The 26,469-nt window shown below is 43.2% G+C and overlaps 1 protein-coding gene across 1 annotated transcript in view; it reads right to left on the reverse strand.

Moving 5' to 3' along the window:
- Positions 1-26,469, reverse strand: part of CHAT (choline O-acetyltransferase) — a 56,022-nt gene that overhangs the window by 12,032 nt on the left and 17,521 nt on the right. Inside the window, exons 8-11 of the mRNA XM_077126486.1 lie at positions 9,814-9,983; positions 4,572-4,672; positions 3,840-3,968; positions 1,247-1,369 (exon numbers count right to left, since the gene is read on the reverse strand). Of these exons, the coding sequence (XP_076982601.1) occupies positions 1,247-1,369; positions 3,840-3,968; positions 4,572-4,672; positions 9,814-9,983 (523 nt within the window). The remainder of the gene's footprint in view (positions 1-1,246; positions 1,370-3,839; positions 3,969-4,571; positions 4,673-9,813; positions 9,984-26,469) is intronic.

Raw genomic sequence — 26,469 nt, forward strand, 5'->3', positions numbered from 1 at the left:
CTAGTTCTTCTAAACCAATGCAAATGTACTAAGAAATGATGATCATGCATCTATGTGATGATGTTAAGAATTACTGATTGCATATGTAGAATGGTATGATCTCTAAATGTTGGGTTAATTTCTTTTTTTCCATTAATTAAAAAAAAAAGAGAGAGAACGGGTAATTGGAGCTGAAGGGATACAGACTGTACAACGGGACTGGATATAAAAACTCAGAAATGGACAGCACAATACTACCCAATTGTAATGCAATTATGTTAAAACACTGAATGAAGCTGCATGTGAGGTATAGGTTTTTTGTTTTTTTCTTTCTATTATTGTTTTAATTCTTATTCTGTTGTCTTTTTATTTCTTTTTCTAAATCGATGCAAATGTACTAAGAAATGATGAATATGCAACCATGTGATGTTATTAAGAATTACTGATTGTACATGTAGATTGGAATGATTTCTAATAGTTTTGTTAATTCTTTTTTTAATTAATAAAAAAATATAGAGAGAAGTAAAAAAAAAGTGGATGCAAAATAAAGACATTTTCAGATATACAGAGTCTCAAAAAAAAAAAAAAGAAGGTTGTAAGGAGGTACGTGACAGATTCTGATTTGCATAATTCAAAGTTCACTTTTGCTGCTTCACGAAGACAGGATTATGTCTGGGGCAAGAGTGGAAGCCCAGAGAACCCTGGGGAGCACGCTGCAGGCTTGGAAGAGGCTGGTGGCAGTGCAGGGTGGACAGGGGAGGGCAGATTTGAGAGATATTTTGGAGATATGGGCAAGGAGACAAATGGGCAAATCAAAGAGGAGTTCCAAATCTTTTACTTTACCAACTGTGTGGATGCTGGTTCCATTTACTTATCAAGTTTGGGAAGACGGGAGGGACAGGTATGAGCTCCAGGGGCTCAGATTGTGTGGGTGCAATCAAACTGCAGTGCATAATCCTCTCCTGCCTCCCAGGACCTCTTGATTTGGCCCACCCACCTTGCCTTCCTTGGCTCTCTGCACCAGCTGTGTTTCTAATGGGCGAGGCAGTGGCTCTGTCTAGAAAGGGCTTCCTCCTTCCCCTATCGGGTTCACCTGAGGCTGGGTTCACCCATCCCCTTCCACACAGCTTCCCCGGTCCTCCTCTCCCCACCCCGGCCCCCAGAAAGGCACCCCTTATTCCACCCTGCTTCTAGACTCTCATGTCTCAAGCACCCCGGCGGTCAGCCCACCTGTGCACAGGTGTACTGCTCATCGGGCTGTGCTCACCTGTAGAAGGCCAGCTGGAGCGCCACCTGAATGAAGGCATCGGGGCTGCATTTCTGCTTCTTAATGAAGTCTTTGCCGTAGGTGTCAAACCTGTAGACTGTGAAATCCAGATTCTTTACGATCCTGTGGAGGAGAAAGAAAAGAGCTTTGACGGCATGTAAAATAGAATGTCCGTAGCATGGAATCTAACCGAGGTGTGGACACGGTCCTGGGGGATGGCAGGGGGCACAGAGACAGACCCTGACATATGGGAATGGTGGGAGGGCACAGCGGACTGTGGGTTACTCTGAATTGAAGGTGAGGATGGACCAGGTCGGGGTGGGGGGAGGCCTGGGAGGGGGCAGGGGACCTGGCTGTGGCAGTGAAGCAAGGAGGATGTGAGACATTTATTTGCATGGGCCGAGACAATTCTGCCCGCAGACGTTGCTTTGAAAGAGATCACTCATCTGGCTTGCTCCAGAAGGTGTGTCCAGCACCCCTCCAAATTATTTTGGCATCCTGGCCATTCTCAGGACCTGGCAAACCCACCCCCCTAGGCTTGTCCAAGGAAAAGCCCGTTTCTCAGAGGCAAGCAGCGTCTCCGCACCCAAGGCTCATCCCTGTCCTGCTGCAGGGAGGAAAGGCTGGGTCTGGCAGCCTGTTGCGGTCACCATCACTGCAGCAAGGGCCGCTGGCATGTGGCTTTACCAGTGACGGAAGACCCTTTTCATCCAGAAACTGCTGCTGTGCCCCAGAGACTCCCAACACACACAGGTTTTCACTGTGCTCGTTGTCAGAGTGAAAGGCAAGTTCCCTGTGCTTAGCCCGAGACTCTTGAGCACTGGTTTCTTCCTTTCCCAGCCCCTGCCACCACCGCCACCCCTATATTGACCTTCTTACTCCTGACAATGGATCTGAGACCCAGGATGACTTCCCACTGCAGCAGTGTCCAGCGCAGGGACACCTCCTCCACCAGCCACACGTGAGTGCACAGCCCTGGGGCCACCTGCCCCCCTGCTCCTTCCCGGGGAACTCGCGTTTTTCCCTGCCTGTCCTCCCTGGAGTGAATTCTCCCACCTCACTGGGGCTCGGTTCTCAGCGGGGCCATGCCAACTGCTGGGGACCCAGAGGGATGTGCAGGAGCCCAGTTTCCACAGACTTCCGGCCCCCAGCTCCTGGACAGACTGCTCTCACCCCACCACTGGCCCCTGGAAAGTCTTCCCAAGGCTCTGTCCACTCAGACCCTACCGGCCTCCTTGGGAAGCTCAAGACCCCCCAGCTCCTGCTCCTTCCCTGACCTTGGGAAAGAGGAGCTGCGGGTTCTGGGAGCAGGTGGGGCCTGTCTGAATTCCTAAGACGTGTGGGCACCTTCACAGACAGAGGAGTCACTAACCCACCAGTTCGTTCACCCGGCGGCCAACTTATGCTCAGAACAACCCTGTAGGAGTTGAGATGTCAATCGTTTTACAGATGAAAGCAGAGGCCTCCCAGTTACCCTCCGCAGCAGTTCCTCATGAGCCATCCTCTCCACTCCCACAGCCCCAGGCCAACCACACTCCATCCTGCTCACCTCCGCTGTTCCCATCTCCAGCCTTTCCCCCACACAACCCCCTCCAGGAACTACTCCTCTCCACAGGGCAGCCTGTGGGCTCCACAACATAATGGGCCTTATTCCCCTTTTGTGCCCCCACTCTGGCCCCTCTCCCACTTGCTGGTCTCCACACCAGCCTGGATCTTTTATGTACCTGTATTTTGAATGAGCTGCCTTTCTACCCTCTTTCTCATTCACCTGCACCACGAACTCCTACACATCCTTCAAAGCCCATCTCCCCAGCCAAGCCCTCCTTAATCTCTTGGCAGAGTTCAGCACTTGTCTTCTATGTGGATTCAGGTATGTACTCCTACCTCTAGTTTGGGCTCTGATCTTATCGTATGATACAGGTTTTGGTCTAGAGGGCTACCTTCTCCACTCATGCTTGATGAATGAATCAGTGACTGAATATCCACTAGTTCTGGCACCCCTTGTTCCACTCCGCTTCTAACCTCTGGTGTCTCGAGCACCATTTGCCCCAGGCATGGTGCTCATTGACTGAAGGAGGGACCAATAATCAAGGGCCCAGGTCTGGACACAAGCCTGACCCCCACCACAGCTGGGCAGCCGCAGCAGCTAGAAAGAGGAAGGCAGAAACACCCCAGTGTGCCTGCCTCTGCTCCGCTCTCCTCTCCATCCCGTTAGGACCCAAAAGCCTCCTTCCCCTGGGGGAGAAAGGCTCCCTTGTCAAGGTGTAGTGTAAATTCAAGCAAATTGAAATAGCTGGGATTCAAATCACCTATTCAAACCAGTTGTTTATTACCCCTTGAAAGCAGGGCATGATTGCCTGGCCTTGACTCTGCTCAGTCAGGTGAAACCCGTGAAAAAAAAATAGCTCCACGTTTGCATTTTATGGAAATGATGGATACTTCGGCAAGGTAATTTCCCCGAGAGTTATAACTCCCCTTTAGTTTGACTACATTTCCATGACAGGGTGAGGTGGGCGGGTGGCAGCTGGGGAGGGGAGCTGGGCTGTGGAGGAATCAGAGGCTCGCCCTGCAGGGGACTTAGGTTTTCTCTTACTGTTGAAGTTTTTCTGCCGAGGATGCCAAGTGGCCTTGAATTTCGGGAGAGCATTTCCACCTCAGCCTCCTGGGGGCCGGCAGCTCGCTGACGGAGTCGGCTCGGACGAGCCTCTTGGGACTCTTCACCCTGAATCATAACACCGATGAAGAAACAGAGGCTCAGGCAGGCCCCCAAATGAGCAAGTGGCAGAGGTAGACTCAATCCACTTCGGTCTGACGCCAAAGCCTATTATTTCTTTTTATTTTATTTTTTCCCTGCTGGACCACATTATACCACCTATGCTTATAAAACACTTGGAGAGCAAGTTAGGAAGTAAACTGTGTGGTTCTGTCTACAAGGGTTGATCTGGGTTTTAGATACCCTATCAAGTTTAAGAAATTTAGGACTTAGATGCAGGGAGGAGATTCAAGCAACAGGTATGGACCTAGGGTCTCCTGGACCAGAGCAGATGTTCATAAAAGGCTAAGAATTCTTTGCCAAGCCTCTCCCCACTGCCTCCAATGTGTTACCCAGTTGGCCCCTCCCACCCCTGGCCCCTAAAGCACATGGAATCTCATTCAAGCTGATGAATTAGCAAATGCATCTTTTGTTAAAACACTTTCTAGAGTAACACAGCCCCCCTGTCCCCAGGGGCCACCTGAAGTTTTTTGGCTCCAGCCAGGCACCGCGTGGGCAGTCTGGCAGGGTCCCCTATGCTCTCCCCGGAAGGGCCCTGTACCCCAGACTCACATATGCCTGAGGAGGTGCTCCGAGCACTGCACCAGGACAATGCCGTCGAAGGGCGAGTGCTCACACACCACGCCACAGACGCCGTCCCTGCCCACCACAAACTGCAACGAGAAAGAGAGGGGACTGACCCCAATTAAGTCTGCACTTCATACCAGCCCCCGCCCTGCTCCCCTGACCTCTCGGGGGCACCTCTCCTCCAAGGACCCCCAAGCATGTCATTCCCAGAAAGAACTCTGTACACATTTGCTGCCGCCTGAGAACATGGGCTTCGCAAAACAGCTCTAACTGGTGCGAACTCCTTCCTATAAATACACTGGGTGTTGGAGTGGGAGCCTGAAGTTCCCCAATGGGAGCAGTCCAGTGACTCCCAAACAGCTCACATCTCCTCTGCTCATGCTGTTCTCAGACCATGGGCAAGCTCCTTTGGCTCCTTTCGGCCCCGAGTCCCTTTCCATGTGCACTTTGAAGCCGTTGCCCTCCATTTCTTTCTTTCTTTCTTCCTTCCTTCCTTCTTTCCTTCCTTCCTTCCTTCCTTCCTTCCTTCCTTCCTTCCTTCCTTCCTTCCTTCCTTCCTTCCTTCCTTCCTTCCTTCCTTCCTTCTCTCTCTCTTTCTTTCTTCCCCTCCCCTTTTTAAATTTTTGGCATTTTAAATAAGATATAATAATTGCAAAGCTTGTCTGTACAGTAACTTTCATAAACCAATTTAAAATTAGAGCAAACCAGGAAAAAAAAATGTACAAATACAGATATCAGAGTTTCTTGAATTCTAAATATTAAACACTAACTTAAATACCATTTGATTAGCTATCAAAACTGGGTACATTCTCAAAATATCAAGTAGAGAGTTATTAGAAACATCGACTTTGCTATAGCAATGACCTATGTTACTGAAAGTTTTCAAGTTTTGATTTCAGAAAAATAGAAAAATACAAATGCCCTGCGTTTCTTTGTGTAATGGTCTATTTGATGGACCTCATTCCTTTGGGCAGCCCATTGACTGTTCTCAGAATTCAGACAACATTTTCCCCAAAGTAGGTGTTCAAAAATGTTGTTGAATGAATCGACAAAAGATCACCATTGTACTTGGATGACATGCCAATTCCTTAGGGAGAAATGAAACATCCCTTGCTGGGGGTAAAGGGGAGGTAGAGACAGGCTGCTCCTGTAATCGGGCTCAGAGTCAAGGGCCCGTGTTCTGGTTGGGCTGTGGACTCCTGCCAGCTGTGTGGCCCTGATGGAGCCACTGTCTCCCCTTGCACTTCACTTTGCTCTCATTGAAAATGGGTCTGTCTCAGTTAGCCTGGGCTGCTATGACGAACACCACAGGCTGATAGGCTCGAGCAGGAGGACTTTATCATCTCAGGGTTTTGAAGGCTGGAAGTCCAAAGTCAAGGCAGTGGCAGGTCTGCTTTCTCCCTGAAGTCTGCAGGGGTCTGACATGGGCTTGGTGTAATTTCTGGGGTTCCGTGGCTTACAGCCCTACCTCCACCTTTGGCAATCTGCTTCATTCTCTGGCTTCCTCTGACTTGTGGCTTCTGACTGCATCTGAATTTCTTCTCTTTATAGAGACTAGGGTCATCCTGATTCAATTTGGCCTCACCTAAATGAGTCCACACCCTGATTTGCCTTCTTCAAAGGTTCTATTGTACAAAAGGGTTCACCCCCACAGGACTGGGGGTTCGAACTTGAACATGTCTTTTGTGTATCCAATAATGCATACCTGACAGGACTGTTACAAGGATAGAGAAAATGTATATTGGAGAACCATACGAGCTGTAAGGTTAGTTACGACTTTTTATGACTTCCCCTTTGCAAAGGCTTTGACTTTGAAAAGGAACATGTCCAGTGCACAACAATGTCAGGAGAAAACAATGAGAGGGAAGAAATTTGGCTGTTAAGGCGGAGCCCCAATAAAGCCGTGTTAAGCCCATCTCAGCTGAAGAGATACTCCTTCATCATCCATGAACGACATCACAAAAAATTGAAATCTTTGCAGAATGCCAGGGGGAGATCCTATGACATGGCACATCGTGAACCACATTTCTCGGTGTCTTTCCATGAGTCACTCACAGAGTGTGTCAGTTACCCAAATCTTTAGTCCCATCCTTTAACAAACAAGCAAATGAACAAACAAATCTCTCACAAAGCTCTCAAAACTCATCCTTCACACGCGCTTCTCTCTCTCTCCCTCTCCGCCAGCTTCTCCTGCCCTTCTGCACTGAGACGAGCTCTCGAGCTCTTGAGCCTTTCTCCATGTCCATGGAGCTTCTCTGGCTTCGCCAGCTCACCTATTCATCTGAGCAGCCTGCAAAAAGGCTCAGGAGGTAACCCTGGATGCACCCTGCGAGCCAGGCAGGGGAGGGTGTGCCCACGCACATATCAGCGCTTCCCTGTCCCTGCCACTAAAAAAAAGACAGGAAAATAGTGTCTTTTAAAAACTACTACTAAACAAAATTTATAATTTGACTAGTGCATCTCCTAATTTAACCTATATGGACAGTTTGGTTGAACACTAACTATAAGTACATGGAGCCTTGAGTAGGGCATGAGATCTTGTAGGTTTGCCCAGAGGGATGCCCTAATAAATCCCAGAGTGATTTGAACTGTGGATAAAAACAGTATTTGCGAAGTCCCCTTGGGGGAATGGGGAAAAAGGGGGAAAATTCAACTTCCCCATCTGGAGAATTCCTGATATTTTCACAAGCAGTGAAGGCAACAAAATCAATAGGCTGAGCCCCTAATCTTGGGGTTTGTTCATATGAAACTTTTCCCCACAAAGGATAGGCTAAGCCTACTTAAAATTGGGCCTAAGAGTCACCCCCAGAGAAGTTCTTTTGTTGTTCATATGTGGCCTCTCTCTCTCAGCCAGCATAGCAAGCAAACTCACTGCCCTCCCCCTCTCTACGTGGGACATGACTCCCAGGGGTGTGGACCTTCCTGGCAACGTGGGACAGAAATCCTAGAATAAGCTGGGAATCAGCATCAAGGGAGTCAGGAAACGTTCTTGACTGAAAGGGGGAAGAGAGAAATGAGACAAAATAAAGTGTCAGTGGCTGAGAGATTTCAAATAGAGTTGAGAGGTTATCCTGGAGGTTATTCTTATGCATTATAAAGATAACCTTTTTTTGGTTTAAGGTGTATTAGAGTGACTAGAGGGAAGTGCCTGAAACTGTAGAGCTGTGTTCCAGTAGCCTTGTTTCTTTAAAATGATTGTATAATGATACAGATTTTACAAAGTGACTGCATGAGTGTGGAACTTTGCTCTGAAGCTCCTTTTATCTATGGTATGGAGAGATGAGTAAAAAAATATGGATTAAAAATAGATAAATAATAGGGGGAACAAATGTTAAAATAAATTGGGTAGAGGGAAATACTAGTGGTCAATGAGAGGGAGGGGTAAGGGGTATGATATGTATGAGTTTTTTATTTTTATTTCTTTTCTAGAGTGATATAAATGTTCTGAGAAATGATCATGGTGATAAATATACAATTATGTGATGATATTGTGATCCATTGATTGTATACCATGTATGGAATGTTCACACATTAAGAATGTTCGTGTTTGTATGTTGATTGGTTTTATTAATTTAAAAAAGAAAAGCCCAAGCTGTGGATTCAGATAATTGCCCCTGCTGGCGCTGTCAATTCGGAGCTGTTTTTTTGTTTTTCTTTCAAATAGCTTAGAGTGTCTGAGCCTCAGCTTCTTCATCTGTAAAACAAGGAACATAATACCTCCCCTGCAGTGTTGTTGTGAGAATTAAATGAGATGATATTTATAAAGTCTTTAATAGAGCACTTGGCACATAATGAAAGAGTAAAAAGTAGTTATGATGATTAATCATCCTTGGAAGATTATTAGTGATAAGGCAAGAGCATCATTAAGAAAAAGCTTAAAAACAAAAGAAAACAAAACTGCTACTAAGGCTTCTTATGCTGCAGGTGCTGCACATCCATTATTTCGTTTGATTTCCACAACTGCTCCGTGAACAATTACAAACCATTTCCACCCCTGGTGGAGGCTGGAAAGAGCCAGCACAGCAGCGAGAGGACCCATGCGACATAACAACGTCAACATGCAAACACATAAAGAGGATAATCCACAGGATGCTGGGGACAAAGAAAGAGAAAAACTGAGATATTGCCTCGAAAGGCTTACAAACGTGAGCCGCGTTACCCAAAGCGTAGAAGAGTGCGTGCCTTCTGTCTCATGTGGGCATTGTAAAAGTGTGGTGGTTTTAAAACTGAACACAACTGGATTCAGGATTGCCATGTTGGGGGAAAAAGCAGGCGGTAAATGGATGGATGGGTGATATGGACTAGATGAATAGACAGATGAACAGATTAGACAGATAGAAGTAGATACAGGGATAGATAGATGATAGTAGATAGAAAGATAGAAAAGCAGAGACAGGAAGGCAGGCAGGCAGGCAGGCAGGCAGGCAGGCAAGTGAGCAACTGTGGCAAAATGTTAAAACTGGTGGCTCCGGTTCTTGGGGGAAGGGGTATGTGGAGTTGTCTGCATGGGTTTTGTCTTATTTTGTAACTGTCCTGTACATTTGAAATTGTTTACAAATAAGCAGGGAGGAGCAGAAATGAATGGCTCAGCCTCATCTCTGACCCCATCTGCGTGTTTATTTTCCTCTAGGCCAAAGTAAATGTCTAGAGTAGCATATTCCCAGGCTCATGTCATGTGAGTGAAACATGAATTGTTTGATCTGCTTTGACGCCGCCAGGCTGCCCTTCCTCCCCAGGGACCGAGGGGGTGTGCGGAGGTGGCCGGCGGGTTGGCTGGGCGTCCACAACAGCTAGCACGCTGGACGCTGAGCACGGACCCTGCTGACCTTGTCGGGGCTCCTCAGGGGAGCGGCTGCCTCGCTGTCTGGGCCCTGGGATGACCCCACCTCACACTGCATGTGTCCAGTGATGTGGGCTGACCCCCGGACTGGGCAATTAGGGTCACTGGGGTGGGGAATCAGCCCCCAACTCCTGAACCCAGGAGGACATTTCCACCCTCGGGCTCCCCTGGCTCCATCAGGAGGCTTCCAGCGAGAGCTCAGCCTGGAATTGGGACCCCACAGTGCCCGTGGGGCTCTGCTGCATGGCATGCTCCTATGCGCTCCAGCAGGGAGGGGCTTGCCTGCAGGGAGGGGCTTACCTGCAAGGAGACGTTTCCCTTAAGGAGGGGTTTACTTGCAAGGAGAGGTTTACCTGCAGGGAGGGCTTACCTGCAGGGAGGGCTTACCTGCAGGGACTTGTCGTACCAGCGATTGGCCCCGTTCTTGCTGCAGCCCCCGCCGTGAAGGAGCTGCAGGGCCGCGGCGTTGTCGCTGGGCTCGCCGCCGCCGGGGGCATCCAGGCACACAAGGCAGACGCAGCGCTCGATCATGTCCAGCGAGTCTCGGTTGGTGGAGTCTGACGAGCAGGACAAGCAGGGCCTTAGCGCCTGCCCTGGCCTGCGATGGGGTCCCCTCCGCAGGGCCCCTGTCAGCCCCGACTCCCCTGAATACACGCGGAGGCCCCGATTTTGAGCCAGTCCTGACTCTCCCGCAGTGGGTGGGCCGTGAAGTCAGCCAAACTGCCCTGAAGCTCTGCCTTACCCACGCTCCAGCGGAGCCAATTCTGTCCCCAGGGCTGAGAGCTCATTTGTCCTGTCTCCTGGGACACAGGGGGCTCCCGGGGAGCCCTCTTCCTAGATGTTTAGACCCTGAGGCCAGCCTCACTCCCAGATCACAATAAGATAATTGGGAAACACCTGGGAACAAATAGACCAAAAGCTATGGTGATCCCTAAGCCTGCCTGCAATTTGCTGCTGACGCAAAACCCCCCAAATTCCCAGGTCCCAGCCTTCCCCTGCAGGAAAAGGGCTTCAAAAGCTGTGCAGCCCCCAGAAGGCAATTCCTCCAATGTCCACCTCTGGGTGGCAATGAAGGAATTAGGACAAAGCCCACCCTCCCAAAGGGGAGTTGGGTGCAGGGGACCCTGACCCTCCCACGGGGGATGACGGACATGTGGGGGACAGAGGAGCTGTCCCAGGCATCTTCCCTGAGTATAGGGAGGTTCAGGTAATCTGCCCAGCAGAGTTCAATTGCGGTCACATTTGGTGGTGTCCAGGCACAACATGCAACATGCCTGCTGCAGGTTGCTGGTCTCCCCTGCTCCCAAACGGGACCCTCCATGGTGGTGGCCGTGTTTTTTCTCCACCATCAGATGCTGGTGTGTGGGCAGATAATTTATCTCTTAGCCAGAATATCACCAGTCATAAGGGGACCTGAAGGTGAGAGCTGCACTTGAGCTGCACTTTGCCCAGAGATCCTCAACTCTGGGCTGGGTGCTGTGATGGGATAAGGCTTGGGGTATCACCAGGGGACGGGGGAAAGGGTTGTGTGCAAGGGAAGATGAGATGCATGGATATTTGGAGGTGAAGGGCCTTATGTGGCAGAGATTGCAGTTGCATCCCCCACATTCATTCTCCGTTTAGTTGCAAAAGTTTTCAGCTTGGCACTCAGACAACCAGAACTAAAGCTACATTTCCCAGCCTCCCTTAGAACCAGGGGTAACCATGTATCTAAATTCTGCCAAGAAGATGTAGAAAACTGCATAATAGTTTCCAAGGAACCTTCTTAAAGATAGCAAGCATGTGCTCTTTGTCCTTCTTCCCACCTTCTCTCCTGCTGCCTGGAATACAAGTGTGATGGCTGGAGCTCTAGCCTCCATTTTGGACCGTATGGATGAGGGTCATACCCTCGGGAAGACAATGCAGTGGGATGGAAGAACCCTGGATGTCTAATGACCTCTTGAGTCACCAGCTTTGGGTGACTCACCTCCGGTCTACATGAGAGACTGAAACCTATGCTTTCTTTAGGCAACTGTTCCTTTGCATTTTCTGACATGTGGCCAAGTCTAATCCTAGTGTCCACCATCTGGCAAAGTCAGGCTCACATTCCCACACGGGTGGGATTAGCTGGAGCTGAAAAGCTGCACGCTTGGTTTGCCACAGCCCTCCCTTATTTATCTCATTTGCTTGTTCCCTTCACGTATTTAAATTCAAGGTCCCTGCCTGGAAGGCCATTGTCTTTGTCAGAGAGAAACATTTGGGTTCTGAGGAATCCTCCAGGTGTGAGTTGAGCCTTTCCCTGCTTCCTCCTAACCCCGGGATCAAGGCAGGGATTGGGCAGCCGCAGCTCCTGAGTATTGACCCTCTTGTTATTTCCAGTCATCAGCTCTGTGGCCCCTCCAATGTGGAGTCCAGGCATGCACGCTCTGCCACAGCTCTTTTCACCATCCTTCAAGACGGCAGCTTACCCGGGTATGCCTGCTTGTGCAGTCACATGCACACTTCCCCTAGCTGGGACTCTTTTTTGGAGTCCCTAGCCCTGGAGGCTTCTCTCCTCAAGCCAACTGTCTTGCCCGTCTTCTCTCAGGGTTTTCTGAAATCTGCCTTCTTGAGATTCAGGAAAGATGTCTAAGCAAGCCTGCTTCCACCCGCTCGGACCTTAGCTTTTGTTCGGCAGCTACATCTGTTCAGCAGTGCTGAGCCCGGCACAGAGCAGCACCTCCTTTGTCAGTGGAAGGCTGAGTTCAAAAAATGCTGCTGATGCTGCCAGCAGAGGACCACATCAGAAATGCACCTGCCTTTTCTTCCACCCGGCTGGGGTCTGCAGTGGCCCTTGGTGAGGATATGTCTGCTCCTCCAGGCCCCCAGCTTCACCCACCACTTCTCTGGGGTGCTCTATCCCTCTGGAATGTGGATACACCTTCACCCAGTGTGGTATGCCTAGAGTGGTCAGGGAAGGGTCTCCCCAATGCCTGCAGGGTGCATGGATGCTAAGGACTTCTGTGGTGTACTTCGCTGAGCTCAGATGATTCCTCCAGGTTCTTGCTAGGAATCCACATATGTCTATGGGTGAAAATTGTCTCAAAGTCCAGTATCCATCCCTCTCCTCCCAGTTCCTGCAAACCCTGAAGGAAGGAGAGGTCTTGGTCCCCCATAGCAGGCTTTCACGTATCCATTCCAGATAAAGAATGAATGGGGAGTAGATCAGGAAGCCAGTCTATCCTTGGGTCTCTCAAGGATGAGTCTCTTCAGGGGGCCTCATAAACTTCCTCCTAGCCTCTTGGACATCCCCAACTCAATCTGACGGGTGTCCATGCAGTGAGCCAGTTCAATAGGCCCAGGCTTGGTACCTGCCTTCACCAAGCCTTCCTTGGAAATGGCTCTCTGCCTAGAGCAGATGGGCATGGGCTACAGTGGGCGGGCTGAGGCTCCCCAGGAGCCCACAGCAAGCCTGTGCAGCCTCTGGGCAGGAGAGTGGAGACCTGGCACTGTTCCTTCTGCCTGGGCAATGAGAGGCTGGCAGTGCGAAAGGAACGCTCTCCTGGGCATCCCTGATCCTGCCACTTTCAGGCAGAGGAGAGAGATCCCTGGGGAGGGGCTTGGAGAGACGTGAAGGTTCTGCAGGGCCCAGGAGCTCAGGGCCAGCCAGCAGGAGCCAGGTCCTGGGTCATTAGGAAGAGTGGGATGGGAACAGGACAGTGTTGCTGGGCAGCCAGGTGGCCTTGTGAGTGAACTCCCTGCATACACGTAACTGATCCGTCAAACGCTGACACATTTATCATGTAAGGCAGAAAATGAACTACGCCCAAACTCATCTACCATGACTCTGGCCTGAGTGTAATGGGAACACAAGCAGGAGGCCGGCAGCCCGCAGCAGGGGCTGTTAGTCTTGTGACATGCACCCCGAGCACACAGGGTCTCTTCTAATGGGGCAAATCAATCTTCCTCAAGGAGCCCCCGTTTAATAGTGAGAAGTGGGGGCTGAGTCATGGGAGGGGCCTGCTCTGCCACCCACGCCTGCAGGAGTCGACAGATTCAGCAATGCAGAAGCTGCAGAGGCCATGGGGCTCTCAGGGCTTTCAGTTTGAAGTTGAGGACTTACCTACTCAGGTGAGCGAAGGTGGATGAACACTTAGAACCCCTGCTAATTGAAAGGACAATGTCCACCTAGAGACCTACAGCCCCAACTTCCTTACGAGGTTGGCACATGTCTTCAATGGCTTCCTGTTCTACTGCCGTCCCCACCGCCCTCACAGCTCTGGGAGAGGGAGGCACTGGTTTCCTTCTCAGGGATTTAGAACTTCTAAATGTTTGCTAATCCTGTCCAAGCATCTCCTTCTTCAGATGATGACATTTTATCACCTTTGGGAAGGAAGCCTGCAATCACACATCCCATTTCCTTCCCTATTCCACGGGCTGTGGGGTAATCTTTATATTACCAGTTCCAAGAGGAAAAACCAAGCTATGGGAATGCCAACAAAAAATATTTATTGCTCAGTGAAACCTGGTTCCTGCAAATCAGAACTGTTTTGGTTTGAATTACAGAAGCCTCCTTTAGAGAGCACAGGAGGAAGGGACTCCTGTTTCCATGAGAGTGGAAAATGAAGTAGACTTTTCCTACTAAAAATCCTGGGTGTCGTATGTGAAACAAACATGGGAAGCCTCTGAAAAATGGAGAGGAAAGGGGACTAGCTAGAGACCTCAGGAACGAAGGGACACATTGTAGTGAGTTCCTCCATTTCCTTTCTGCCTCGTATATCTGACTTGGAGCTGGAGAAGCCGGCAAACTGGAAACACAAATGGGCACATACAACAGCAACAAAATCCGACAAAGGTCTGCTCTCCCTAGTGAAAATGTCAGGAAAGGGGTAACCTAGCAAGACAGAACACTTTTAGACAATAACCACCCTACTTCAGCCAAATACCACAAAGAACAGTGCCCCCCTCCAAAAACTAGCAGAGTCTGAGTAGGCAGCCTAGATTTCTATTGCCAGACTATACTGAGGCATCCCAATCTCTGATGATGTCAGCTAGAATCTCCACCTACAATGGGTGATAACCAATCTATTCCCAAGGTGTCAGTAGTAGAGACCATATGGGAGCCCAAACTCTCATCCCCAGCCAGCAGTCAGAGGAGCCTTCCCCCAGGTATCAATTAAGGCCAAGTGGGGAATTTGGACTTCTTTCCCCATCTGGCAGTAATTAAGGGGAATCTCCTCTTTCCCTGCTGGAGCAGTATTACACAAAGCTAGCTAAAATAGGTTTAAATAAGATCTAGATTCTCATGCATAATACCCACATGTTAAAATATCAATTGAAAATCACTTGTCATACCAAGAATCAGGAAAACCTCAACTTGAATGAAAAAACAAGTAGACACCAATACTGAGATGACAGATATGCTAGAATCATCTGACATTTAAAGCAGCCATTATAAAATGTTTCAACAAACATTTGTGAATATACTTGAATCATATGAAAAAATAGATCTTCTCAAAGAAATAGAAAGTCTCAGCAAAGAAATGGAAGATATAGAGAAGAATAGAATAGATATTTTTGTAACTGCAAAATATGAAAACTGAAATTAAAATCTCAGTAGATGAGTATTTTTCTCTTTGAACAACAGAAAGCAAATAGACTGAAAAATTTAAACAGAGCCTCAGGATAATAATAAAAGAGCTAATATTCATGTCATCAGAGTCCCAAACCCAAAGAAATCCATACTAAGACATGTAACAGTCAGATTTCTGAAAACTAAAGCCAAAGATAAAAGGATAAATCCATTAAGAAAGCACAATCTTAATTATATGTGTCATTTAGTATGTACAAAACAACAGGGCTTCAAAATATGTGGGAAAAAAACCCTAGTATACCCAAAGGATAAATAGACAAATCCACAATTATAGTTGGAGATTTCAATACCCTTCTCTCAAAAGTTGATAGATGCTTGCCTGCCACGCCCGAGGACCTGGGTTAGATTCCCAGTGCCTGCCCATGTAAAAAAAAAAAAAAAAAGGGGGTTGATAGAACAATTAGACAGAAAATCAGCATGGAAGAAGAACTCAACAATAACACTAACTACTAAGATCTAATTGGCATTTATAGAACACTCTACCCAGTGACAGCAGAATACACAATCTTTCCAAAGGTCAACAGAACATGTACTAAGATAGACTATATAGGTCTATAGAACTGCGGTTTTGAAATTGTATGTATGCCAGAAGAACATGTTCTTAAATTGACTCTGTCCCTGTGTAAACCCAGAGTAAATAGGATCTTTTGATGAGGCTACCTTAGTTAAGGTGTGACCCACCTGAATCTGAATAGGTCTAAGTCCTCCTACTAGAGTCCTTTATAAGAATGAAACTCAAACAGAAAGAGAGAGAAGCTCTCTCTTTCCAGCTTCTGGAAGCAAGAAGCTGAAATCAGTGGAACCTAGGAGAGAAGGGAGAGACCAGCAGAGCCCCATGTGCTTTGCCATGTGGCAGAGGAGCTCAGCATCACTGGAAGCCAGTCTTTGGAAGAAAGCATCACTTTGCTGATGTCTTGACTTGGACATTTTTCCCGTACTCTAACTACAAGCAAATAAATTCCCAGTGTTTGAGCCCACTCATTTCATGGTATTTGCTTTAAGCAGCCTAGGAAACTAAAACAAAAACAAACCTCAACATATTTAAAGCAATTAAAATCACACAGAGTGTGTTCTACGGCAAAGACGAAATCAAAGTAGAAATCAAGAGTAGAAAAATATCAGAGAAATCTCCAATCACTTGAAAATGAGTCGACATACTTCTAAATAAATCATGGGTGAAAGAAGAACCAGCCTTCCTTCTCAAGGATCATAAAAAGAGGAAATCTCACAGCACACACAAAAAATACATTGAAATGAATGAAAATAAAATTACACCTATCTAAACTAAAAGCTAAAGCAGTGATGAGAGGGATGTTTATAGCCCTATGCTTATGTTAAAAAAGAAGAAAAATCTCAAGTCAATAATCTAAGGTCTCAGGGACCTAGAAAAAGAAAAGCAAAATAAATCCAAATCAAGCAGATGGAAGGTAAAAAATAAATAAATAAATAAATATATAAAGATGAGCGCAGAAATCAATGAAATTGAAAATAAAAAAAAGAAGGAAAAAAATGAGAAAAGCTACTTCCTTGAAAAGATCAATCAATTGCCAAACATCTATCAAAATCGACCAAGATGCTAACAACGAAATGACAACAAAATAATCGACCAAGCTGTTCAATCAAGATGGTAGAGTGTAAGATGCTCCAGTGTGCCATTCCCCCACAGAATCTTTGAGCAACTAGGAAAGCTGGCAGACTCATCTTCCTCAGAACTATGGAACAATTGAAGGGTTTCAGTAACTGCGTGAGCGCTGAATCAAGACGAATACAGCTTTTAAAGTATTTGGAGAAGCTCATGGGGCCCTACTGGCCTCTCCCCTACCTGTGATCTGGCTTGCTATGGAGCCAGCCTGTGCTCTCCTTGTGGGGTCCTTGGTCCTGCCTCTGCAGGAACAGAGTAACCTCTCTGTACCTGCTGGGAATGCCCATTTGTTGATGCCAATCTTTCAGGTGGCAGCATGAAAGACTGAACTAGGAAACTCTGCCCTGCAGGCAGAGGCAGCTTTGCAGACAACTAAAGCAGTATAAGAAATAATTAAGTCAAAACCACCTGGGACAAAGAATTATCTGTTTAATTTATGCAATGGAGCACCCAGGAGGGGGAGAATATCTATTTCACAGGGATTAGCCAGACTTTTGAATTCCTGTAAATGGGAGAAACCTAAGGCCAAGAGCAAGCTCAAGCCCAGGGCAAGACACAGGCTCAGTAAAGACAGAGGAGACCATGCACTTCACCTTCCCCTCAGGCTGATTTTCTTAATGGAAGGCTTGCGCAAGGCAAAGCCAATTTGCAGGCTGTGGAAAGGTTGTTTTTTGTGTGTTATTTTATTTGTTCATAGTAGCTCCTGGCAGTCAAGGAAATCTGTCATATCTTTAACTGGATGCAAATTTAAGGAACAGATATCTCAGTGACTAACTCCCAGACTTAATATTTTCAAATATTAAAAGGTACAGTGTGCAACAAAAGATTGCAAGAGAAACAAAGAAACAAGAAATGATAGCATATCCTAAGGAAAAAGGATAAAAATCCAGAAACTACCAATGAAGATCAGACTTCAGACGTGCCAGACATAAGATGTTAAAAAAATATCCTCAATATGCTCAAGGAGAGAAGGGAAAACACAGAGAAAGAACTAAATGATATCAGGAAAACAATGAATGAACAGTATCACGATCTCAAAAAGAGACAAATTTGTAAAAGGAACCAAACAGAAATACTAGAGTTGAGAGTCATACCAACTTAAATGAAAAATTTCCTCGTGGGTTTCAATAGCAGATTGGAGCTGGAAGCAGAAAGAATTAGTGAACCCTAAGACAAATGATTAAAATTTTTCAGGCAAGGTGAAAAATTAAATGTAATTTAAAAAGCAAACAGAGCCTAAGAGACCTGTGGGACACCATCAAACATTCTAACGTGTGCACATGAGAGTCTCAGATGGAGGAAAAGAGACAAAGGGTCAGAAGGAATATTCAAAGAAATAATAGCAGAAAACTTTCCCAACTTAACGAAAGACATGAATATGCATATTCAAGAAGCCCAATGAATCCCAAACAGGATAAACTCGAAGAGAATATACCCTGATAACTAGTAGTTAAACTGTTGAATGCCAAGGATGAGGAGAGTTCTGAAAGCTATAAAAGAAAAGCAACATGTTATGTACCAGACAGTCCCAAGAAGATTATGTTCCAACATCTCATCAGAAACATGGAAGCAAGAAGGCGGTGGGAAGAACTACTTAGTGTTGAAAGAAAACGATTGTCCAGCAACACATTAAAAGAATTGTACTTCATGACCAGGTGGGATTCATCCCGGGTATGCGGGGATGGTTCAACATGGGAAAATCAGTTAATGTGATGCACCGTATCGGCAAATCAAGGCAGAGGGATCACATGATCATCTCGGTTGGTGCGGAGGAGGCATTTGACAAGATTCAACATCCTTTCCTGTTGAAAACACTTCAAAAGATAGGAATACAAGGGAACTTCCTTAAAATGATAGAGGGAATATATGAAAAACCCACAGCTAATATCATCCTCAAAGGGGAAAAATTGAAAACTTTCCCCCTAAGATCAGGAACAAGACAAGGATGTCCACTATCACCACTATTATTCAACATTGTGTTGGAAGTTCTAGCCAGAGCAATTAGGCAAGAAAAGGAAATACAAGGCATCAAAATTGGGAAGGAGGAAGTAGAACTATCACTGTTTGCAGACGATATGATGCTATGCGTAGAAGACCCAGAAAAATCCACAACAAAATTACTAGAGCTGGTGAATGAGTGCAGCGGGGTAGCAGGCTACAAGATCAACATTCAAAAATCTGTAGCTTTTCTATACACTAGTAATGAACAAGCTGAGGCGGAAATCAAGAAACGAATCCCATTTACAATCGCAACTAAAAGAATAAAATACCTAGGAATAAATTTAACCAAAGAGACAAAAAACCTATATAAAGAAAACTACAAAAAACTGCTAAAAGAAATCACAGAAGACCTAAATAGATGGAAGGGCATACCGTGTTCATGGATTGGAAGACTAAATATAATTAAGATGTCAATCCTACCTAAACTCATCTACAGATTCAATGCAATACCAATCAAAATCCCAACAACTTATTTTTCAGAATTAGAAAAACCAATAAGCAAATTTATCTGGAAGGGCAGGTTGCCCCGAATTGCTAAAAACATCTTGAGGAAAAAAAACGAAGCTGGAGGTCTAGCGATGCCAGACTTTAAGGCATATTATGAAGCCACAGTGGTCAAAACAGCATGGTATTGGCATAAAGATAGATATATCAACCAATGGAATCGAATAGAGTGCTCAGATATAGACCCTCTCATCTATGGACATTTGATCTTTGATAAGGCAATCAAGCCAGCTCACCTGGGACAGAACAGTCTCTTCAATAAATGGTGCCTAGAGAACTGGATATCCATAAGTAAAAGAATGAAAGAAGACCCGTATCTCACACCTTATACAAAAATTAACTCAAAATGGATCAAAGATCTAAACATTAGGTCTAAGACCATAAAACAGTTAGAGGAAAATGTTGGGAGATATCTTACGAATCTTACAACTGGAGGCGGTTTTATGGACCTTAAACCTAAAGCAAGAGCACTGAAGAAAGAAAGAAATAAATGGGAGCTCCTCAAAATTAAACACTTTTGTGCATCAAAGAACTTCATCAAGAAAGTAGAAAGACAGCCTACACAATGGGAGACAATATTTGGAAATGACATATCAGATAAAGGTCTAGTATCCAGAATTTATAAAGAGATTGTTCAACTCAACAACAAAAAGACAGCCAACCCAATTACAAAATGGGAAAAAGACTTGAACAGACACCTACCAGAAGAAGAAATACGATGGCCAAGAGGCACATGAAGAGATGCTCAATGTCCCTGGCCATTAGAGAAATGCAAATCAAAACCACAATGAGATATCATCTCACACCCACCAGAATGGCCATTATCAACAAAACAGAAAATGACAAGTGCTGGAGAGGATGCGGAGAAAGAGGCACACTTATCCACTGTTGGTGGGAATGTCAAAGGGTGCAACCACTGTGGAAGGCAGTTTGGCGGTTCCTCAAAAAGCTGAATATAGAATTGCCATACGACCCAGCAATACCATTGCTAGGTATCTACTCAAAGGACTTAAGGGCAAAGACACAAATGGACATTTGCACACCAATGTTTATAGCAGCGTTATTTACAATTGCAAAGAGATGGAAACAGCCAAAATGTCCATCAACAGAAGAATGGCTAAACAAACTGTGGTATATACATACGATGGAATATTATGCAGCTTTAAGACAAGATAAACTTATGAACCATGTAATAACATGGATGGACCTAGAGAATATTATGCTGAGTGAATCCAGCCAAAAACTAAAGGACAAATACTGTATGGTCCCACTGATGTGAACGGACATTCGAGAATAAACTTGAAATATGTCATTGGTAACAGAGTTCAGCAGGAGTTAGAAACAGGGTAAGACAATGGGTAATTGAAGCTGAAGGGATACAGACTGTGCAACAGGACTAGATACAAAAACTCAAAAATGGACAGCACAATAATACCTAATTGTAAAGTAATCATGTTAAAACACTGAATGAAGCTGCATCTGAGCTATAGGGTTTTTTTTGTTTTTGTTTGCTTGTTTGTTTGTTTGTTTGTTGTTGTTTTTTACTATTATTACTACTTTTATTTCTTTTCTTTATATTAACATTTTATATCTTTTTCTGTTGTGTTGCTAGTTCCTCTAAACCGATGCAAATGTACTAAGAAACGATGATCATGCATCTATGTGATGATGTTAAGAATTACTGAGTGCATATGTAGAACGGTATGATTTCTAAATGTTGTGTTAATTTCTTTTTTTTTTCTTTCCGTTAATAAAAAAAAAAAAGAAAAAAGAAAACGATTGTCAACCAAGAATTTTATATCCAAGAATTTTTGAAATTCTTCTCATTTCAAGAATGAGAAGAAGACTGAGACAGTCCCAGATAAACAAAAGCTAATCACCACTAGAGCAGCCCAACAAGCTAAAGGGATTTTTTCAGACTGAATGGAAAGGACAATACAAAGTGCATCAAAGTGGTATAAAGAAAAACTCTGGTATATGTAACCATAGGAGTAATAATAAATGCCAGTACTACTGTGTTATATTTTTTGGTATGTAACTCCACTTTTCACTTTTTGTAGGTTCTAAAATGCATAAAATGTAATGGTAAATTTGTACTTTAGGACACAGAATAAAGATATACTTTAGGACACAGTATAAAGATATAACCTGTAACAAGTGTAACAAAAAGGTGAGAGGATGGAAGAGTAAAGGAGCAGTGACTTTGTGTGCTATGAAGTAAAGTTGGTATCAAATCAAATGTGGTTGCTATAGATTAAGAATGTTAAATTTGAGCCCTATTGTAACCACAAAGAAAATATATAAAGATAGAAATAAGAATGGATTCAAAATGGTAGATTAAAAAAAAATAAATATGAAGGCATTAATGGAATAACTGAGGACAAAAAAGGTATGGCATATAAAGAACATGTAGCTAAAGACAGAAGAAAATTCTGTATCATCAGTAGTTATTTCTAATACAAATGGATTAAACTCTCCAGTCAAAAGGCAGAGATTGACAGAATGGATAAAACAGCATAACCCAAATAAGCTGTTTATAAGACACTCAACTTAAATTCAAAGATACACACAGGTTGAAAGTAAAAGGATGGAAAAATTATACCACGCAAATAGTAGACAAAAGAGAGCTTGGATAGGTACATTAATATCAGTTAAAGTTGACTTTAAGTCAAAAATTGGTATGAGGGACAAAAAGGTCCCTCATATACTAGTAAAGGTGTCAATTCAACAACAAGACATAACAATTATAAATATATATATGCACCTAATGGCAAAGCACCAAAATATATGAAGCAAATATTGACAGATTAGAAGGGAGAAATAGATGGTTCTACATTAATAGTAAGAGATTCAGTAGGCCACTTTCAATAATGGGTAGATCATCTAGACAGAGGATCAATAAGGAAATAGAAGACTTGACGATACTATGAACAAACGACTTAATTGACATACATAGAATGCTCCACTCAACACATTCTTCTCTAGCACACATGGATGATTCTCTAGGATAGATCATATCCTAGGTCATAAAACTAGTCTCAATAAATTAAAAAATATTGAAATCATACAACATATTTTCCCTGACCACAATGGAATGAAGCTAGAAATCAATAACAGAGGGAAAACTGGAAAATTCACAAATAGGTGGAAATTAAACATTATACTCTTTTTTTAATTAATTAAAAAAAGAATTAACAAAACAATTAGAAATCATTCCAATCTACATGTACAATCAGTAATTCTTAATAACATCACATAGTTGCATATTCATCATTTCTTAGTACATTTGCATCGATTTAGAAAAAGAAATAAAAAGACAACAGAATAAGAATTAAAACAATAATAGAAAGAAAAAAAAAAAACAAAAAAAACAAAAAACCTGTACCTCACATGCAGCTTCATTCAGTGTTTTAACATAATTGCATTACAATTGGGTAGTATTGTGTTGTCCATTTCTGAGTTTTTATATCCAGTCCCGTTGTACAGTCTGTATCCCTTCAGCTCCAATTACCCGTTCTCTTTTTTTTTTTTTAATTAATGGAAAAAAAGAAATTAACCCAACATTTAGAAATCATACCATTCTACATATGCAATCAGTAATTCTTAACATCATCACATAGATGCATGATCATCATGTCTTAGTACATTTGCATTGGTTTAGAAGAACTAGCAACATAACCGAAAAAGATATAGAATGTTAATATAGAGAAAAGAAATAAAAGTAATAATGATAGTAAAAAAAAAAAAAAAAAAAAACCTATAGCTCAGATGCAGCTTCATTCAGTGTTTTAACATGATTACTTTACAATTAGGTATTATTGTGCTGTTAAACATTACACTCTTAAACAACCAAGAAATCAAACAAGAAATCATAGGAGAAATTAGGAAATATCTGAGACAAATGAAAATTAAAACATAACATACCAAAACGTATGGGTATACTTACATTAAAGATGAAGAAAGATCTCAAAGCAAAGACCTAAGCTCACAACTGGAGAATCAAGAAAAAGAAGATCAAACTAAACCCAAAGCAAGCAGAAGGAAGGGGAAAAAGCAAAGGTTAGAGCAGAGATAAATGAAATAGAGAATAAAAAACAGTAGAGAGAATCAACAAAACCAAAAGCTGTTTTTTTCTTAGAAAAAAAATCTGTAAAATTGACAAATCTTAGCCAGATTAACAACAGCAACAAAAAAGAGAGAGGATACAAATAACTACAGTTTAGAAATGAAAGGGGAGAGAATACTCCCTAACCCACAGAAATAAAAAGTATTATAAGAGGATACTAAGAACAACCGTATGCCAACAAATTAGTTAACCTAGATGAAATGGAGAATTTCCTAGAAACACACAAATTACATACACTGACTCTTGAAGGAATGCAAGATCTCAACAGATCAATAACAAGTAAAGAGATTGAATCAGTCATAAAAAATCTCCCAACAATGAAAAGCCCAGGTCCAGATGGCTTCATGAGTGAATTCTACCAAACAGTCCAAGAAGAATTAATACTAACCCTGCTCAAACTCTTCCAAAAAATTGAACAGGAAGAAATACTACCTAACTCATTCTATAAGGCTAATATCACCTAATACCAAAGCCAGATTAAGATACCATAAGAAAAGAAAATTACAGGCCAATATCTCTTATAAATATAGATGCAAAAATCCTCAACAAAATACTAGCAAACTGAATCCAATAGCACATTGTAAGAATTATATACAATGCTCAACAGGATTTATCCTATGTATACAAGTGGGTTCAACATAAAATAAATTAATGTAATATACTGATATTAACAGAATGAAAGGAAGAAAAGCACGTGATCATCTCAATTGATGTGGAAAAGCTGTTTGACAAAATCCAGCACTGCTTCTAATAAAAAACACTTAGAAAATGAAGATTAGAAGGAAATTTCCTTAACATGATAAAAGGCACATATGAGGAACCCACAGCTAACATCACACTCAATGAAAGACTGAAAAGCTTTCTCTCTAAAATCAAGAAAAAGACAAGGAGACCCACTTCCACCTCTGTTATTCAGCATAATACTGGAAGTTCTGGTCAGAGCAATTAAACAAGAAAAAGAAATAAAAGCATCCCAATTGAAAAATAGGAAATAAAACTTCCCCTACTTACAGATAACATGATCCTATATAGAGAAAATTCCGAGAAATCCACACCAAAACTACTAGAGCTGATGAATGAATTCAGCAAAGTGGGGGTACAAGATCAGCACACAAAAAACAGTAGTGCTTCTATATACAAGTAATGGATAATTTGTAAAAGAAATCAAGAAAATAAACTCATTTGCTATAGCAACTAAAAGAATCAAATATCTAGGAATAAATTTATCAAGGATGGAAAGGACTTATGCATGAAAAACTTCAAAACATTGCTAAAAGAAATCACAGAATACCTAAATAAATGAAAGGACATTCCATGATCATGGGTTTGAAGATTAAATATTAAGATATCTAATGCGACTGGCAGATTCAACACAATCCCAATAAATATTCTAACAGCCTTCTCTGCAGACCTGGAAAAGTTAATTATCAAATCTATACGGAAGGGTAAGGGGCCCTGAATAACTCAAACCTTCTGGAAAAAAGAAAAAAGGAGTTAGAGGACTCACATATCCCAACAGTGGTGAAAACAGCATGACAGTGACTCGAGGACAGACACATAGGCATATGGAATTGAGTTGAAGGTTCAAATATCAACCCTCACATCTATGGCCGATTGATTCTGGACAAGGGGCCTTGGTCACTCAATGGGGAAAGAACAGTCTCCTCAATAAATGATACCGGGAGAACTGCATATCCATACGCAAAAGAATAAAGAAATTCCTTTCCACATATAAAATTAATTCAAAATTTGGATCAAGGACCTAGATGAAAGAATCAGGAGTACAAAATTCCTAGAAAAAGACAGACAGGGAAGTATCTTCAGGATCTTGTGTTAGGCAATGGTTTCTTAGACTTTATACCCAAACATGAGCAACAAAAGAAAAAGTAGATAAATGGGACTTCATCAAATTTTAAAACTTTTGTACATCAAAGAACTTCATCATGAAAGTGGAAAGTGATAAGACGACCTATAGATGGGAGAAAATATTTCAAAACCATATATTCAATTAGGGTTTAACACCCAAGAATATATAAAGAAATCCTACAAGTCAACAACAAACAGATACACAATTCAATTTTAAAAATGGATAAAAGACCCTCATAGACATTTCTCCAAAGACAATATACAAATGACTAAAATCACATGAAAAGATTCTCAACATCATTAGCTATTAGGGAAATGAAAATCAAAACCATAATGAGATACCCTTTCACAGCCACCGGAATGGCTAGTATGAAATAAAGGAAAAATAACAAGCGTTTGTGAGGATGTAAAGAAATAGGGACCCATAATGCATTATTGGTGGAAATGAAAACTGTTGCAGTCATTGTAGAAGACAGTTTGGCAGTTTCTCAGAAAGTTAAGGGTAACATTTCCATGTGACCTGACAATCCCACTTCTAGGTATATACCCAAAAGAACTGAAAGCAGGGACTTGAACATTTACACACATTGTGATGTTCATAAGCAGCATTATTCAAAATTTCCAAAAGATGGAAGCGGTCCAAGGGCTCATTAACAGACAACTGGATAAACAAGCTGTGGTATAGACATACAATGGAAGAGGGTTCAGCCTTGAAGTAATGAAGTCCCCATACGTGCGACAATGAATGAGCCTGGAAGATATCAGATTGAGTGAAATAAGCCCAACAGAAAAGGACAGAAATTGCATGACCTCACTGGTACAGAATATCAGAATAAGCAAATTCATAAATTCAGGAACTAGGATACAGGTTACCATGGACCAGGGTAGAAGCCAAGAATGGGGAGTCAATGCTTACTTGACATAGAATTTCGGTTTGGGGTGATGGAAAAGCTTTGGTGATGGATGGTGGTGATGGTGGCACAGTGTTGTGAATGCAATTAACAGCACTGAATTATATATTTGAATGTAGTTAAAAGGGGAAATTTTAGGTTGTATATCTGTCACCAGAATAAAAATGTTAAAAACCAATACTACAGGAAACTGGACACCACAAACAAGTATTTGGACTAGGGTTAATAGTGTCATTATAGTAATACTCCTTCATAATTGTAAAATGGTACCACACTAATACAAAGTGCTCCTAATGGGGGGCTATTAAATGGGATCTCTATTTCCTGCATGATTTTTCTGTAAACTTAAAACTTCTTCAATGAAGAGAAAACAATTGGCAAA

The sequence above is a fragment of the Tamandua tetradactyla genome, chromosome 13, assembly GCF_023851605.1.
Source record: "Tamandua tetradactyla isolate mTamTet1 chromosome 13, mTamTet1.pri, whole genome shotgun sequence".
Taxonomy (NCBI): Eukaryota; Metazoa; Chordata; class Mammalia; order Pilosa; family Myrmecophagidae; genus Tamandua; species Tamandua tetradactyla.